The 17,192-nt window shown below is 51.7% G+C and overlaps 3 protein-coding genes across 12 annotated transcripts in view; 1 reads left to right on the forward strand and 2 right to left on the reverse strand.

Annotated features, from left to right (window-relative positions):
* The window catches only part of GOLGA3 (golgin A3), a 65,101-nt gene extending 57,599 nt beyond the window's left edge, over positions 1–7,502 (reverse strand). The window contains exon 1 of the mRNA XM_050747730.1: positions 7,270–7,502. The gene's annotated coding sequence lies outside the window, so the exon portion shown is untranslated. The remainder of the gene's footprint in view (positions 1–7,269) is intronic.
* ZNF84 (zinc finger protein 84) overlaps positions 1–17,192 on the forward strand; it is a 270,997-nt gene that overhangs the window by 64,242 nt on the left and 189,563 nt on the right. The gene's annotated exons all lie outside the window — the stretch shown is intronic.
* Positions 10,246–17,192, reverse strand: part of CHFR (checkpoint with forkhead and ring finger domains) — a 34,704-nt gene continuing 27,757 nt past the window's right edge. For 4 of the 10 annotated variants that reach the window (XM_050747766.1, XM_050747765.1, XM_050747764.1 and 1 more), the window contains 5 exons: positions 17,014–17,084; positions 16,096–16,183; positions 14,289–14,396; positions 12,825–12,897; positions 10,246–11,408 (listed from right to left, as the gene is read on the reverse strand). In XM_050747766.1, coding sequence (XP_050603723.1) covers positions 11,366–11,408; positions 12,825–12,897; positions 14,289–14,396; positions 16,096–16,183; positions 17,014–17,084 — 383 coding nt within the window. In that variant the 3' untranslated portion in view covers positions 10,246–11,365. Of the gene's footprint in view, positions 11,409–12,824; positions 12,898–14,288; positions 14,397–16,095; positions 16,184–17,013; positions 17,187–17,192 lie in introns of those variants that run through there. The other 6 variants (XM_050747768.1, XM_050747767.1, XM_050747773.1 and 3 more) reach the window with 4 other exon arrangements.

Below are 17,192 nucleotides of genomic sequence, written 5' to 3' on the forward strand. Positions count from 1 at the left end.
GGCCGGCGCCTTTCGCGCTTCAGGTGCCAGTTCAAAGGCGACGCTGCTTTCGACCCTATTTGCTTCCCCTTTAAAAGGCAAAGCTGGACTGCGCGGGGCGCGGGGCGCTGGGGAACGGCTTTCCACCTTCCCTCGTCCGCCAGGCCGCTCTTCCAGCTGTGAGGAAGGAGGCCGCCTCGGGGTCCTCTGTGATGTTGCGCTCATCTCTGCGGATTTTGGATACAGCCTGTCTACGAACCTTTCTGGGATTTTGATGGGAACTGCTGCAGATCATTTGGGGAGCACGGGCATCGCTGACTCGGTCCTTCATCTGCGTCCATGGTGGCTTCTCCATTTATTTAGGGCTTTTGATTTCTTCCACCAGCATTTCGTAATTTCAGCATACAGATTCTGCACCTTTGAAGTGTATAGTATTTCACGTCAAGCAACTGTGACACTGCGTTTTTGACATCGTTTTCCACGTATTCACTGTTGGTCTACACAAACGTGATGAATTCTATCTTGATTTTGTTATCCTGAGACCTCGCTGAACTCATTAGTTTGAGGGTTTATTTGACGTTTTGCCGTTGTCTGTTGTAAAATCCTTGTATTTTTTACATGGGCCATGATATTATCTGCAAATGCAAATTCTAACTCAAAATGATCACAGACTGAGGCGTAAAATCTATGAATGAAACTATACAACTTTTAGAAGAAAACAATTTCTTACGTCTAGAGCTTGGGGAAGAGTTTCTAGATCTGACAAGCAAGCACAATTCACAAAAGTTGATAGCGTAAACGTCATGAAAAAATTAGAAACTTTTCACCAGACGCGGTGGCTCGCACCTGTAATCCCAACACTTTGGGAGGCCGAGGCGGGCGGATCACCTGAGGTCAGGAGTTCAAGACCAGCCAAGCCAAATGGTAAAACCCATCTCTACTAAAAATAATTAGCTGGGCGTGGTGGCGAGCGCCTGTAATCCCAGCTACTTGGGAGGCTGAGGCAGAAGAATGGCGAGAACGCCGGGGGTGGAGCTTGCAGTGAGCCAAGATCATGCCACAGCATTCCTGCCTGGGCGACAGAGCGAGACTCCGTCTCAAAAAAAAAAAAAAAAAAAAAAAAAAAAAAAAAAAAAAAAAGGGCCAGGCGCGCTGGCTCACGCCTTGTAATCCCAGCACTTTGAGAGACTGAGGAAGGTGGATCACAAGGTCAACAGATGGAGACTATCCTGGCCAACATGGTGAAACCCAGCTCTACGAAAAATACAAAAAAATTAGTTGGGTGTGGTGGTGCGTGCCTGTAGTCCCAGCTACTTGGGAGGCCGAGGGAGGAGGATCACTTGAACCCGGGAGGCAGAAGTTGCAGTGAGCTGAGATCGTACCACTGCACTCCAGCCTGGGTGACAGAGCAAGACTGTCTCAAAACAAACAAACAAACCTTATGAGAAAGACCACATTAAGAGGATGAAAAGATGAGTTACAGACTGTGAGAAAATATTTTCAAACCATGTTTGTTGAAGGACTAGTAGCTAGAATATATAAAGAACTCTCAAAACTTGATAGTTTAAAAAAAAAAAAATACAATTATTCTGGGCACAATGGCTCATGCCTGTAATCTCAGCACTTTGGGAGACCGAGGCGGGCAAATCACTTGAGGCCAGGAGTTTGAGACCAGCCTGGCCAACATGGAGAAACCCTGTCTCTACTAAAAATATAAAAATTAGCCAGGTGTGGTGGTGCACGCCTGTAATGCCAGCTACTAGGGTGGCTGAGGCACAAAAATTGCTTGAACCTGGGAGGTGGAGGTTGCAGTGAGCTGAGATCATGAGATCATGTCACTGCACTCCAGCCTGGGTGACAGAATGAGACTCCATCTCCAAAACACACACACACACACACACACACACACACACACACACACACACCAGAAGACAAGCAAAAAACATGAAAAGACATTTCACTAAAAGGATATATGAGTGGCAAATAAGCTTGTGACCAGGTTCAGCGTCACTAGCCATTACAGAAATGCACATTATGTTGACGTCAGGTGCAGAAGCTCACGCCTATAATTCCAGCACTTTGGGAGGCCAGGGCAGGTGGATCACCTGAGGTCAGGGGTTTGAGACCAGCCTGACCAATATGGTGAAATCCCATTTCTACTAAAAATACAAAAATTAGCTGGGCATGGTGGCAGGTACCTGTAAGACCAACTACGTGGGAGGCTGAGGCAGGAGAATCGCTTTGAACCCGGGAGGTGGAGGCTGCAGTGAGCTGGGATCGTACCACTGCACTCCAGCCTGGGTGACAGCAAGACCCTGTCTCAAAAAAAAAAAAAAAAAAAAAAGACTGCCTTGGGATATTAGTATACACCTATTAGAACAGCTGAAATAATATACAGCAGTGGCAATATGGAATGCTGGGAGTAATGTAGTTCAGAGTAATCTCTCAAATAATACACAGCAGTGGCAATATGAAATGCTGGGAATAATCTAGTTTGGGGTAACTAATCTCTCCTACATTGCTGATAGGAACAGCAATAGTGCACCCACTCTGGAATACAGTTGGGCAGTTTCTTTAAAAAGTAAACAGTTTTATGACCCAGCAACTGCGCTCCTAGACATTCAGAGAAATAAACTTATGTCCACACAGAAGCCTGTACGTTACTGACCCCAAACTGGAAACAACCAAAATGTCCTCTGAGGTGGTTAAACCAACCATGGCTACCCACGCCACAGACACCACTCAGCAAGAAAAAGGAGCTGACCACTGATGTGCGCAATAACTCGGATGAAGCTCAAAGGCATTACACCCAGGGAGGAAAGCATCTCCAAAGGTCGGCCGGGCGCGGTGGCTCAAGCCTGTAATCCCAGCACTTTGGGAGGCCGAGACGGGCGGATCACGAGGTCAGGAGATCGAGACCATCCTTGCTAACACGGTGAAACCCCGTCTCTACTAAAAAATACAAAAAACTAGCCGGGCGAGGTGGCAGGCGCCTGTAGTCCCAGCTACTCGGGAGGCTGAGGCAGGAGAATGGCGTAAACCCGGGAGGCGGAGCTTGCAGTGAGCCGAGATCGCGCCACTGCACTCCAGCCTGGGTGACAGAGCCAGACTCCGTCTCAAAAAAAAAAAAAAAAAAAAAAGGTCTACACTGCACGAACTGTATGACATGTCCACTTACATCACAAAATGACAGAATCACAGAGTGGTTGTGGGGGTCAGATTACTATAAAGGGGTAGACGGAGATTTTTGTGGTGACGGAACTATTCTGTATTTTGTGACCATGGTTACGTGAGTGTCCTCGTGTGATAAAACGACAAAATGAAGAAAACACTCCACCAAGCTTAGTTTCCTGGTTTTTGTATTGCACTATCCTAAGGTGTAGCCAATGGGAGAAATCGGGAAAACATTTAATTAGCCTAAGATCCAGTATTTGATAGCACAATAGGGTGAATATAGTTAATAATAGTGTATTGTATATTTTTAAATAACAAAAAGAATGGAACTGGAATGTTCCTAACAAAGAAATGGTATAGGCTTGAGGTGATGGATACCCCAGTTACTGGGAGTTGATTGTTATACATTGTACATCTGTATTAAAACATCCAGGTACCCCATAAATATATACAACCTTTTATGTACCCACAATAATTTAAAATTTTAAACATTTAATTAGCAAGCAAAATTGGACAAATGCTCAATTTAAATACAGGCAGAAACAATGAATCTAATTATATATTAAATTGATGGCACAGTGTGGGAAAAATGCTAATCTAAGTAAAATTCTTAACAGCTTTATTAAGGTACAATTTATATGCAATAAAATATACCCGTGTTGTGTATGCAGTTCAGCAACTATAGTAAATGTGCAGAGCTGTGCACCCATCACTCCAACCCAGTTTCCGGATACTTCCGTTACCTCAGAAGGATCCTTCTTGCATTCACTCCCCATCCCCTCCACCTAGCCCAACAACCACTCAGCCACCTTCTGTCTTTATGAATGTGCCTCTTCTGGACATTTCATATAAATGGGATCATATCGTATGTGGCTTTCTGGGACACCTTTTCACTTAGCGTGGTGTGTTTAAGGTCCCTCCGCACTGAGCACGTTTCCTCGTTGCACGATACTAGTGTCGGGATACACCCATTTGTCTGTCCATGCATCAGCCGATGGACCCAGAGGTGCCTTACGTGAGCCCAGCACTATTCTGCGTGCGGGGGGTCCCTGCTTTGGTCCAGCTTCATGTTTGTGTGGAGACCTTCAGAGGGCGGTAACTGATGAAAATAAAGCTGGGTGGAGTGTTTGAGCCGGAGGGGCTGCCATCTACATGGGACCGTGGTTCCTGTTTATTGTGGCCTACTGTGTGCACGTACTATTCTAGGCGCGGTCCCAAGTCCCTGCTCTTACAGAACGTACATTCTAGTGGGGACCAGACAACAAGCACAGAAGGTGACAGGAAGAGTCAAGAAGAGACAGAGGCAACCTGGGGAGGCTCGCTGCTATTTCAGGCCGATGGTTGAGGGAGAACCTCTCAGGAAAATGTGAGCCAACAAAGTAAGAAACAGAGTTGCTGGGCGCGGCGGTTCACACCTGGAATCCCAGCACTGTGGGCTGTGGAGGCGGGCAGATCGCTTGAACTCAGGAGTTCAAGACCAGCCTGGCCAGCATGGTGAAACCCGTCTCTACTAAAAATGGGAAAATTAGCTGGGCGTGGTGGTGTGCACCTGTAGTCCCAGCTACTCAGGAGGCTGAGGTGGGAGGATCATCTGAGCCCAGGAGGTGGAGGCTGCAGTGAGCTGAGATTGCGCCACTGCCCTCCAGCCTGGACAACAGAGCAAGACCCTGTCTCAAAAAAATAAAAAATAAAAAAAAGGTAAAAGAAAGAAAAGGAATCATGCAGGTACTGGTGGGAACAGTGTCCCAGGAGAGGGAAAGGCAAGGACAGTGAGCACTCAAAGGCATCTCTGAGGAAGTAATATTTGAGCTGAACTTGCGTGACAAGGAGGACCCAGGCACGCACAGATCTGGGAGAAGAGCAGCGAGGTGAGGGGGCAACAATCAGAGCCACAAGAAGCCCCTGAAGAGAAGCCTGGGGCACTGAGGAGCCAGCAGGGACGACCCCTAGGGGTTGGCCTGAGCCACAGTGAGGCCATGCCACCTTCTGACAGTAGAGAGGGCAGGTCTGTGGGGTGCACCTGGTGGGCCTGGGGTCCCCGCTGGAAACAGCTCTCTCTGACAACATGAATCTGGGATGTTTGAACACCAAGTGGAGATATTAAGTCAGCAGTTAGAGCCGAGTGTCTGCCACAAAGACCTAGAGCTACAGGGTGAAGGAACATGCGGGGAGCAGGGAAGAGGGTGTTGGGTGCTCAGCCATGCCCCACACTCCACCTCCAACCACAGCACCTCTGAGAACAGACTGGACCTTCCTGAAAACAAACACCAAAGGGGAAGAGTGTGTGGGGGGTGGTGAGCTTCCTGTGGCTGCGCTAAGAAGTTACCACCAACTTTGCTGCTTAAACTAGACTTACTCTCTTGAAGTTCTGGAGCTCGGAAGTCCAAAATGAGGGGGCAGGCAGGGCTGGTTCCTTCTGGAGGCCCTTGCAGGGAGATCTGTTTTCTTTTCTGTTTTGACATCCTGCCCTCCTCTCCCGCTGAAGGCCCTTGCTCCCCCTGCAAAGCACATCCCTCCCGCCTCTTCTCTGTCGCCAAGCCCCGGCCTCTGCTGTCACCAAGCCTCCTCTCCCTGCCTCCTGCCTTTGATTTCTTGCTTCCCTCTTTGATCTGCCCACCTCAGCCTCCCAAAGTGCTGGGATTCCAGGCGTGAGCCGCCGCGCCCGGCCTCTTGCTTCCTCCTTACGACGACTCCTGCAATTGCACACGGGGCCCACAGGATAATCCAGGATCCTCCGCTCATCTCAAGGTCCTTGATTCCACCATATCTGCAAAGCCCCTTTTACTGTGCAAGACTCAAGTGATCAGATACAGACATCCGTGGTGGCGGGACAACTCGGCCCACCACGGGGTGTCAACAGTATCCAGCATGTGGGGTTTGCCAAATAACAAACAAAACCACCCAATTTTTACACAACCCCGTGGCGTGCGAGGTTTCATGGCAGAGTGTTACAGTATGTTCAAGTCCTAAATCCCAGGACCTCAGAGGCGACTGTATCTGCAGACATGGAACACGTCATGAATTTGCGTGTCATGCCTGCACACGGGCCACGCGAATCTTCTCTGTATCCAGTTTTAGTATGTGTGGTCTTTAAAGAGATGATTAAGATAAAATGAGGCCACTGGGGCGGGCCCTAATCCAATAGGACTGGTGTCCTCGCAGGAAGAGATTAGGGCACAGACACGCATGAAGAGAAGACGACGTGAGGACTCAAGGAGAAGATACTGTCCACAAGCCAAGGAGACAGACCAAAGAGGAACCGGCCCCTCTGACACCCTGATCTCAGAGTTCCAGGCCCCAGAACTGTGAGAAAATACTTTCTGTTGTTTAAGCCGCCTGTTCTGCGGCGTTTTGATCAAGCAGCCGGAGTGGACCCACATTCAAGGCCACTACTGGGCGAGGCGTGGCTCACAAATGCAGGCTCCCAGCACAGCACACGGCCCTCACGTCAGGCTCCCAGCACAGCACACGGCACTCACAATGCCAGGCTCCCAGCACAGCACACGGCCCTCACAATGCCAGGCTCCCAGCACAGCACACGGCACTCACAATGCCAGGCTCCCAGCACAGCACACGGCACTCACAATGCCAGGCTCCCAGCACAGCACACGGCCCTCACGTCAGGCTCCCAGCACAGCACACGGCACTCACAATGCCAGGCTCCCAGCACAGCACACGGCCCTCACAATGCCAGGCTCCCAGCACAGCACACGGCACTCACAATGCCAGGCTCCCAGCACAGCACACGGCACTCACAATGCCAGGCTCCCAGCACAGCACACGGCCCTCACGTCAGGCTCCCAGCACAGCACACGGCACTCACAATGCCAGGCTCCCAGCACAGCACACGGCCCTCACAATGCCAGGCTCCCAGCACAGCACACGGCACTCACAATGCCAGGCTCCCAGCACAGCACACGGCACTCACAATGCCAGGCTCCCAGCACAGCACACGGCACTCACAATGCCAGGCTCCCAGCACAGAGCACAACCCTCACTCCTGGTCTAATGGCCTTCAACATTCTCTCCTGCGTCCATCCCTTCCACACACATGCACAACCAAGTGTCTGCTCTGTGTGAGGAACACAGATAAAAGACCCCACCATCTAGACTCACCGCCTCAGGAGACAACCACAAAACGTGAGTGACAGAGGAAGGAGCGACTGTTTGTGCCGCGGGAAAGATTTCAAGCCCAGGGGACAGCTCGTCAGGACCTTCACCGTTTGGCAGCCAACTGGTCACCCAGGGATCAGGAGATGCCGCCCTGGGGCCAAACATTTCAGACAAACAAACAACAGCGGGCGACAGGCAAGATCCCTGCTCTATTTTTCAGAGGGGGGAGACAAATGGTAAACAGATGTTTCCTTTCTGACAGTGACAGGTGCTGGGGGGAAACCAGAATGGCTGGCGGGGTTGGGGGTGGGGGCAGCCCTGCAGGAGTTGGGCTGAGCTGGAACCTGAATGAGGAGAGGCTGCGGGAGGGGGAGGGGCCGGCACCTGGGGCTGGTTGTGGGAAGGAGCTGGCTGGATGGAGAAGCAGAGGAACACCCCAGGGGCTCCAGGAGGAGCAGGTAGGGAGAAGAGGTTTTTCTGAGGGGTGGAGGCAGGGGTTGTATGTGCTGGGCCTTCAAGGACCATGAGATGGTTATTCATTACTATGTAACAAACCACTCCAAATGCTGTGGTTTAAACAACTACTTGTTTCTCAGGATTATATGCTGGCTGCCTGGTGCAGCACTGTGCTGGTGTTTAACAACCTTCTCTCCAGAAGAAAACAAAAGCAATTAAAAACCACCCTGATTTGAAGCATTTACCAATTTCCACAGTGCAAACACTCCTCCCAGGGCCCATTCCCACCAGGCCAAGTGGGTAAGGCTGGAAGGGACGCCCTTCCACACCGGCCCCAGAAGCACACCCCTCGGGCGGCAGTAACAGGCAGGTGCGGTGAACTAACCAGAAAGTGGTGCATCCTGAGCACTCATTGCCTTTGTTTTCAGTGTAACTTAATTCTAAGTGTAGAGGATGCTTGAATAAGGGCGTCTACCAGTTACCAGCACTAGGCATTCCTGGAGGTGGCTCCCCCGAAGATCACCTGGCTCCGTCCTGCTGCCTGTCTGGTCAGCGCGCAGGTCTGCAGGGATAGGCTGCACTCTGCACGTGGCCGTCCGTCCTCAGGGAGGCAAGACCCGGCCTCTCCACACAGCTGCGTCCGAAGGCGCAGGAGCTGGCGTGCACGCCATGCCAAAGCAGAGCCCACGTGGAGGCAGAGGGCAGGGACGGCCCCGGGGACAGCCTTCTGGTTTCCCATCAAGCCAGGCGGGAGGGAAGATCTACTCCCAGCTTCCTAAATCCCCTCGTTCTCATGCTTTCCTTCCCTTCCCAGTGCAGGGCTCCCGGCGACCTAGTGGCCCTGGCAGTGACACTGGCACCTCTTCAGGGAGGCGGCTGCAGCTGCCTCAGGGCCAGCATTGCTCCGCTCTCTCCAGGCTGCCAACCTGAAGCTGGGGGGGCTGTCACCAGGAACCCCTGGCTGGCAGAAGCCCCTTCCAAACTCAGCTGCCTCTCTGCTTTGGCCACATACCTGGGGTGAAGGCCGCGCTGTGCTGGGAGCAGCCCCTGGGCCCCTGGCTCTCTCACACCTGGGCCCGATCTCTCCCATCCTGCTGGCCCTGAGATCATTAAGATGACTTAAAGCAGATTTAAAACAGCCTTTGTAGCTGGCCTAGGGAGGAGGGTTGGCCTGAATCCCCCAGTCTGTTTTAAGCCAATCTGCCCGGACTTCCTGGCTGCAGTCGAGAGCCCTCACAAAGGCCATCTCAGGGAGGTCTCACTGGGGTGGATGGGCTCACCTAGAACCTGAGGCCCCCTTCCCTGGCTTGGAGCCTGGGCAGCACACGGAGGGGTGGGCACCAGGGAGCACAGAGGGAGCCGCAGGTGAGGAGCACGTGGGGAGACGGTCCGTGGGGCCAGCGGACAGCTGCAGCCCTGCCCTGGGTTTGTTCCAAGGCTGGGCCCAGGAGCCAGGGAGAAGCAGTGGGATCTGCAGCGGCTGCCAGGCTGTCCTCCAGAAAGCCTGTGGATGACCCAAGCAGCCACCCCACGAGGACAGCAGGGCTCCAAAACCACCACAGTGCGTCAGTCTTGCTGGGTGGGATGGCTGGGTCTTGAGGACAAGGAAGTACAGAAGCTCACGAAAACACGGGATGAGTTCACGGCCACCTGCCTCCATAAAACACGGCTCCTTACCACACCGGGGGGGTAACTGCCCCGGTCCCAAGGCCTCCTCCCTCACATCAGAGCCAAACCCAAGCTCTGTTCCGACTGCTCCAGGCAGAAACGCCCTTCGCAGTGGGCCAGGAAATGGACTTCTCTGAAGGACTGAGGAAGCAGGAGTGAGTCCCTAGGACACCTGGAGCCCTGAGGCTCTCTGAGCTGCCCTGCCCTTCCTGAGCAAAGCTCTGCGTCCTCCACAGGGCGAGTGTTCTTGTTTCTACTTTTTGGAGATGGGAAGGGGGAGAGTGAATATCATCTGATCTAAGACACAGACACAGGGCAGCCACGGGTGAATGCCGACCTCCCCTCTCAGCCTCAGCCCTGCACAAACTCGCAACCTCCCCCCTCTCGGCCTCACCCCTGCACTAACTAGGTACCGCCCCTCTCAGCCTCGCCCCTGCATAAACTTGGGCCCTCCCCTCTCGGCCCCACCCCTGCACAAACTCAGGACCTCCCCTCTTGGCCCCACCCCTGCACTAACTCGGGACCTCCCCTCTCAGCCCCGCCCCTGCACAAACTCGGGGTCTCTGCATGGCGGCTTCATCTGGTGCTCAGCTGAAGACAAAGCCTCCACACTGGATGAACAGGTTGTGGTTTCCCAGCACTGGCCAAATGAAGAGACCTGAGCAGGTTTCACAGGATGCTCGGACTTCAGGCCCCAACCTCAGGTCAGGCGTGACTCCATGGAGACACTGAGGGACAGCAGGCGACAGAGTAACCATCACTAGCAGTGAGGTGCTCGGCGCTCACTCTGCACAGGGCCTGCCTCCCTCGCGTGGAGAAGTGAGGCAGCCCCACACACGAGCCCAACACGAGAGGGGAGGAGCGAAGGCGGCTCATTTATTAGAATATGCAAAAGAGAGGGCTTTCCTCCACAAACGCAGAGACAGTGCTGCTTCTCAGTTCCTATCAAGAGCAAGTCAACAGTTGAAAACTGTATTCCTGAGAAGCAAAAAAGTTACCAGTTTGCAAACAAGGATAACAGGTGATTTCAACAAAAGATAAAAAACTTTTTTTCCCAAAAATCAAAATTTCAAGTATTATTCCAGCTGACATGGCAAACCTAGCACAGGCGGAAGCCAAGGTGCCCCTCAGGCTCTGTAGGGTCTTGGAGGAAGGGCCCGGGCAGCATGAGGGAGCCGCGCGTCCTGGGCCCTGCGTCCAGCTCCGGGCTCGGGGCCGTGAAGGGAGTGGCGAGTCCTGGGCCCTGCGTCCAGCTCCGGGCTTGGGGCCGTGGTCACCCACAGGTTAGCAAGGAGCGACTAACTTGACGGCCACGTCGAGGGTTAGCAGTTTTGGACACTGGAAGTTTTTTTTCAATAAACAGAAGCATATGCTTATTCTTTCAAATACCATACTATACCCAATTTTAGTCAATTTGTAAATTATAAATTATATTATTTGTGCTACAGTTTGTGATATTTAAATCTTATTAGAAGATAAGCACCAAACCTATTAAAATAAAAAATATATAAAATGCTGTTTTCCCAACAGCAGAATATTGTGTACATCCTGTAGGCTGTAAACTTATGCTCCCTTCTCCTGAAACAATGTTTTTGATAAACTGTCCCCTTTCTCCCTTGAAACTCTTCCTGAAAACAGACTTCTGCTTTACCTGTGGTTGCGGAAAACATACAAAAGAGCAAAACTGCCCCTCTGGGCGGGACGGCTGCGTGTCACGGAAAGGCTTTGTCTCTGCTGCTCACGCCACCAGGAGCCCCACCCAGCACTCGCCAGGAGGGCGGGCTGTGGCCCCCAGGCTCCGGGGAGGGTCTCACTCAGAGGGTAAAGCTCCACAGAAGAGTCACCCCAGAGCACCTGCCGGAGACCCTGCGTCCCTCAGGGGGCCGTGAAAACGCCCTGACATGTTTGTCTCTGTATTTTAAAACCACGCTCTCTTCCCCTTCAGTGCTGAAAGCCGCTCGGGGCCTCTGGATGCTTAGTTTTTGAACCTTGTCTGTTCACAGATATGATTGAATTTCCTGCCGGGAGAAAATGGCCAAATTACACAAAAGAGCATCAGAGAAGCATTCAAATAAATTACACGAGAGCACTGGAGAGGTATTCAAATAAACCCATTCTGAAACCATACACCGAAAGAGCTACCTGAGAAAGAGTGTGTGCTTTCTACAAAATCAAAGCAACTAACCCCAAAGGTAAACTTCTTTTTCCCTTTTGAAATTTTGAAACAGAAGTGAAACATCTGGCCACGCACAGTGGTTCATGTCTGTAATCTAGCACTTTGGGAGGCCGAGGTGGGTAGATCACTTGAGGTCAGGAATTCGAGACCAGCCTGGCCAACATGGTGAAACCCTGTCTCTACTAAAACTACAAAAAAAATTTAGCCTAATGTGGAGGCGAGCACCTGTAGTCCCAGCTACTCAGGAGGCTGAGGCAGGAGAATCGCTTGAACCCCGGAGGTGGGGTTGCAGTGAGCTGAGATCGCACCACTGCACTCCAGCCTGGGAGACAGAGCGAGACTCCATTTCAAAAAAAAAAAAAAAGAAAGCACTGTAAACATCTTAGATAATTTTTTAAGAGAAGAGAATAAAAGCTGCACCTCCTCGGGCATCCCCGTGGCATCTGCTGACAGGGCTGAGGCAGACACGCCAAGCTGGAAGGCCTGTGGCCACCTTTCCTCTCCACAGACCGTGGCAAGGAGGACCAGCATGGCTCTGCTCTCCTGATACACATTTCTACTGAAAACTGTCTGCCAGTCAACAGTGAAATCTTTTTTTGTGACAACATGGTCTCCTCCATGTGCTGTTTGTGCTCAAACACAAAGCAAGGTTTGCATTCCACAAAATCCCTGCGAGGGAGGCACCTTATCTGAGTCCTCGCAGCACCTCGTCCTGACGGCACTGTCTCCATCACTTTCATCTGAACTCCTTGGCCACAGGAGTGATTTACACAATCACCTAACCTAAGAGATGCTTCCTGACCTACACCTCCCAGGGCAATGCAGATGGCGCCGTGAACCTCCTTTAAGGACGCTGGGAAAGATACCACGTGAGGGTGACAATGTGACAGCGATCACAAATGCCTGCTCACGGTACGGACGAGAACCCAGCTGCGCAGCGCTATGCGAGGGGGCCCTGAAGCCCTCAGAGACTACAGCCTCGACTTAGAAATGGCTAAGCCTGAAACGATGGGGTGTGCCCCGGATGCCTCAGACGACAGATAAACCAGCTCCAGACAGGAAGACACAGAGGTGGAAGATGGAAATAAGACTGCATGAAATGAAGGGATAAAGGAAGAGCAGGATTTCTAAATGAAGATGCGGTTCCTAAAGGATGCAACCTGAGAGAAGGATAATGACCATATCAGCGTATTTGTAAGCAGGTGGTGAACTCATTCATCACCCTGCAGCTGACGCCTGTGCCCCCAGCTGCACTCACATGGCGTGGTGAGCTTTCACCTGAGTGCGGCAGTTACGGCCCCAGTAGCAGTCAGGACGGGATGTTACAGCCACTGGAAAAACAGAAGGGTTACGCATCTATGAGATGTACTGCACACACCCACTCCGCTACCTGAATTTCAGCAGAGACCCAAAGACAGACGTTGCGGGGGAAACGCACAGCCTCTGGTCCCTCCACAACTAGTCTCCTTGGACCGTTCTGAGATTTCAGGAAAGGAAACACATGTTTAACTAAAAACCCAATTGAGGGTCAGGTGCGGTGGTTCATGCCCGTAATCCCAGCACTTTGGGAGGAGAGGCGGGTAAATCAACTGAGGTCAGGAGTTCAAAATCAGCCTGATCAACATGGTGAAACCCTGTCTCTACTAAAAAATACAAAAAATTTGCCAGGTGTGGTGGTGGGCACCTGTAATCCCAGCTACTTGGAAGGCTGAGGCAGGAGAATCACTTGAACCCAGGAGAGGAAGGTTGCAGTGAGCCAAGATTGCACCACTGCACTTCAGCCTGGGCGACAGAGTAAGACTCTGTCTCAAAGATAAATAAATAAAATAAATAAAAATTAAAAAATAAAAACCCAATTAAGGAAATATTTATTTATTTTTTATTTTTTTTTTTTTTTTGAGACGGAGTCTGGCTCTGTCGCCCAGGCTGGAGTGCTGTGGCCGGATCTCAGCTCACTGCAACCTCCGCCTCCCGGGTTTATGCCATTCTCCTGCCTCAGCCTCCCGAGTAGCTGGGACTACAGGTGCTGCCACCTCGCTCGGCTAGTTTTTTGTATTTTTTAGTAGAGACGGGGTTTCACCGTGTTAGCCAGGATGGTCTCGATCTCCTGACCTCGTGATCCACCCGTCTCGGCCTCCCAAAGTGCTGGGGTTACAGGCTTGAGCCACCGCGCCCAGCCCAATTAAGGAAATAAAATTACCCCAGCTTTCTATTGGATGTCTTTACGACTCAGTTTTAGAAACCCACGTTACACTCATGAATAATTGCAAACAGACGCAAGGCCTAAGACAACCACGGCCCGGCATGGCCTGTCTGTCCTGCCGGCTCCTGACTGAGGCCAAATTCTGCTTAGAACACAGAGCAAAGTGCAAACAGGTTATCTGCTAAGAAGAGAGTGCTGGCCAAGCGGGGTGGCTCATGCCTGTAATCCCAGCACTTTGGGAGGCCAAGGTCAAGAGTTCGAGACCAGCCTGGCCAACTCTACTAAAAACACAAAAAGTTAGCCGGGCGTAGGGGAAGGTGCCTGGAATCCCAGCTACTCAGGAGGCTGAGGCAGAAGAATCGCTTGAACCCAGGAGGCAGAGGTTGCGGTGAGCCGCGATTGTGCCACTGCACTCCAGTCTGGGCGACAGAGCGAAACTCCATCTCAAAAAAAAAACCAAAAAAAAGTGTAGAAGCCAACCCAGACAGAACAAGAGCCGTGTGGGGTCGGGGTCCTCACCTGGCAACTCGGAAGCAGGAATGTTCCGCCGATACTGATAAGTCAGCTCCCGGAAGCTGCGCAGGCCACAGCAGTAACACAGCACGGTGTTCCCCGTGACCCTGTAATCTGGAACAAACACAGCCTCATGCAGACACAGCCAGTTACCCAGCAACGCCACCTTCCCCACAGCAGCACACACAGACCACAGCAGCGGGAAACTAACGCGCTGACCATAATTGGGGTGAAGACAACGGGCTACACCATCAGAAAACAAGAACAAAGTCAACCTAGACAGCAATTTTTTCCTTTCTTTTTTTTGAGACAGAGTCTCGCTCTGTCGCTCAGGCTGGAGTGCAGTGGCGCGATCTCGGCTTACTGCAAGCTCCGCCTCCCAGGTTCACGCCATTCTCCTGCCTCAGCCTCCCGAGTAGCTGGGACCACAGGCACTCGCCACCATGCCCGGCTAATTTTTTTTTGTTTTTAGTAGAGACGGGGTTTCACTGTGTTAGCCAGGATGGTCTCGATCTCCTGACCTTGTGATCCACCCGCCTCAGCCTCCCAAAGTGCTGAGATTATAGGCGTGAGCCACCGCACCCAGTCCTACCAATTTATTTTCTTACAGCAAAATAATCCCACATGGATATAACATTTATTTTATTTATTTATTTTTTTTTGAGACCAAGTCTCGCTCTGTTGCCCAGGCTAGAGTGCAGTGGTGCAGTCTCGGCTCACTGCAACCTCCGCCTCCTGGGTTCAACTGATCCTCCTGCCTCAGCCCCCCGAGTAACTGGGACTACAGGCATGCGCCACCGCGCCCAGCTAATGTTTGTATTTTTTCAGTAGAGTTGGGGTTTCACCACGTTGGCCAGGCTGGTCTCGACCTCCTGACCTCAGGCGATCTGCCTGCCTCAGCATCCCAAAATGCTGGGATTACAGGTATGAGCCACCGCACCTGGCCCCACGTGGATATAAAATTTAAATATTAAAACTCCCAAAAAATTACTAAGAATAAAATGAGAAAATTAGCTATTTCTAAGTATGTCTTGGAACACCAAATTGCACAGAGGAAGGATTTGTACACTTGACAACAATTCAAACCTCAAAATGAAAATAAATACAACAAAAGTGAGCTAGTACTATAGCGGAAACATTTGCAACACAAATCAAAACGTGCTATACCCTTAATTCACAAAGATATCGGGCCGGGCGCGGTGGCTCAAGCCTGTAATCCCAGCACTTTGAGAGGCCGAGACGGGCGGATCACGAGGTCAGGAGATTGAGACCATCCTGGCTAACACAGCGAAACCCCGTCTCTACTAAAAAATGCAAAAAAAAAAAAAACTAGCCGGGCGGGTTGGCGGGCGCCTGTAGTCCCAGCTACTCGGGAGGCTGAGGTAGGAGAATGGCCTAAACCCGGGAGGCGGAGCTTGCAGTGAGCTGAGATCTGGCCACTGCACTCCAGCCTGAGCGACAGAGCAAGACTCCATCTCAAAAAAATAAATAAATAAATAAAATAAAATTAGCCGGGTATGGTGGTGCGCGCCTGTAATCCCAGCTACTCAGGAGGCTGAGGCAGGAGAATCGCTTGAACCCAGGAGGCACAGGTGGCGGTGAGCTGAGATCACGCCCCTGCACTCCAGCCTGGGCAACAAGAGCGAAACTCCATCTCAAAAAACAAACAAAAAACAACCCGAAAGCATCAGGATCGTTTTTCTTCTCTTCCAGGATGGGTGAAGGTCAGAGTTGTCACTGGGAGAGCAGACGGGCAGGTGCAGCCCTGGAAAGTCACACGCACCCTAGAGCAGGAGGCAAGAGAAGAGCTCACCAGACAGCAGGAACACTCCTCGCTGGAGAGCCACGAGGCTCTCGGTCAACATGTTTTTCCACGTCAGACCTCTGGTTGCCAGGTAATTCTGTGACGCAAAAAAAAAAAAGAGGAATAAGCAATATTCGTTTAGAGGAAGAAACGCTGAAATAATGAGATAGAAAACAATTTCATAAAAGATCCCTGAAGGTGCAGAAAGCCGAAGCTCAGCCCCTTACGAGTGGCATTTGCAGAGGGCTGCACGTTCACAGCCTGCGGCACGAGAAGTCTTGTCCAGGAGCCTCCTGGAAGTCCCAAAAGGAAGGCTCACTTCTGACCTTCCAGCGTAGGAGTTATCAGAGGCCCTCAAAAGTTCTGCCAAGACCCTCACAGCCCAGGTGTGAATGAGACACGAAAGCCTGGCCACGGTGCACACAGCTCCACAACGAGCCCAGTCTGTTTGACAAGAAAAGCTGAGGACTGGGCACATCTGTTTTCCGTGCCCTTTAAACACACACGAGCTGTTGAGCTCCTTCTGTGGGCATCAAAGCAGAGTGTGGGGCTGAGCGGGCACCTGCCAGGTGTGTCTGTGGCAAGCGTCAAGGCCCCACCACTGTGTGTGCTCTCGGCAAGAGGGCAGATGCGCACGTTACACACAGAAACCCAGAAGCCGAGGTAGCTTCCTAGATGCGGGAAAGCAAATGGCCGGAAGAGAAAGGGACCAGAGAAAACGCCCTGGTCCCGGGCAGCACTTCCAAGTTCCTCCCGAGAGCTGTGGGAGGCGGCTCCTATGGATCCGTGGCAGGAGGCACAAAAAGGAAACACCTATTTTTGGAATGCGGGAAAAACAGATAAACACCAATGGAATGCAGAGAACCAGCTGGCTGCACTAGCGAGAAAACGCGGCTCCCGGCTCCCCAGCCCGCGGCGGGTCAGTACCTTCAGGATGTCCGACTCGTAGCTGTTGTTGTTCAGCACGCCGTCCAGACACTTGTCACCCAGGTTGAGCTCTGCCGAGATGAAGGTGCAACGTTACCTGTTTATAAAGACGTCGCAGGAAAGCACTGTCTGCCCCACACTGAGGATAAACACATTTCTTTTCATTACAGATTCTAGAA

This window comes from Macaca thibetana, chromosome 11 (genome assembly GCF_024542745.1).
Source record: "Macaca thibetana thibetana isolate TM-01 chromosome 11, ASM2454274v1, whole genome shotgun sequence".
NCBI lineage: Eukaryota > Metazoa > Chordata > Mammalia > Primates > Cercopithecidae > Macaca > Macaca thibetana.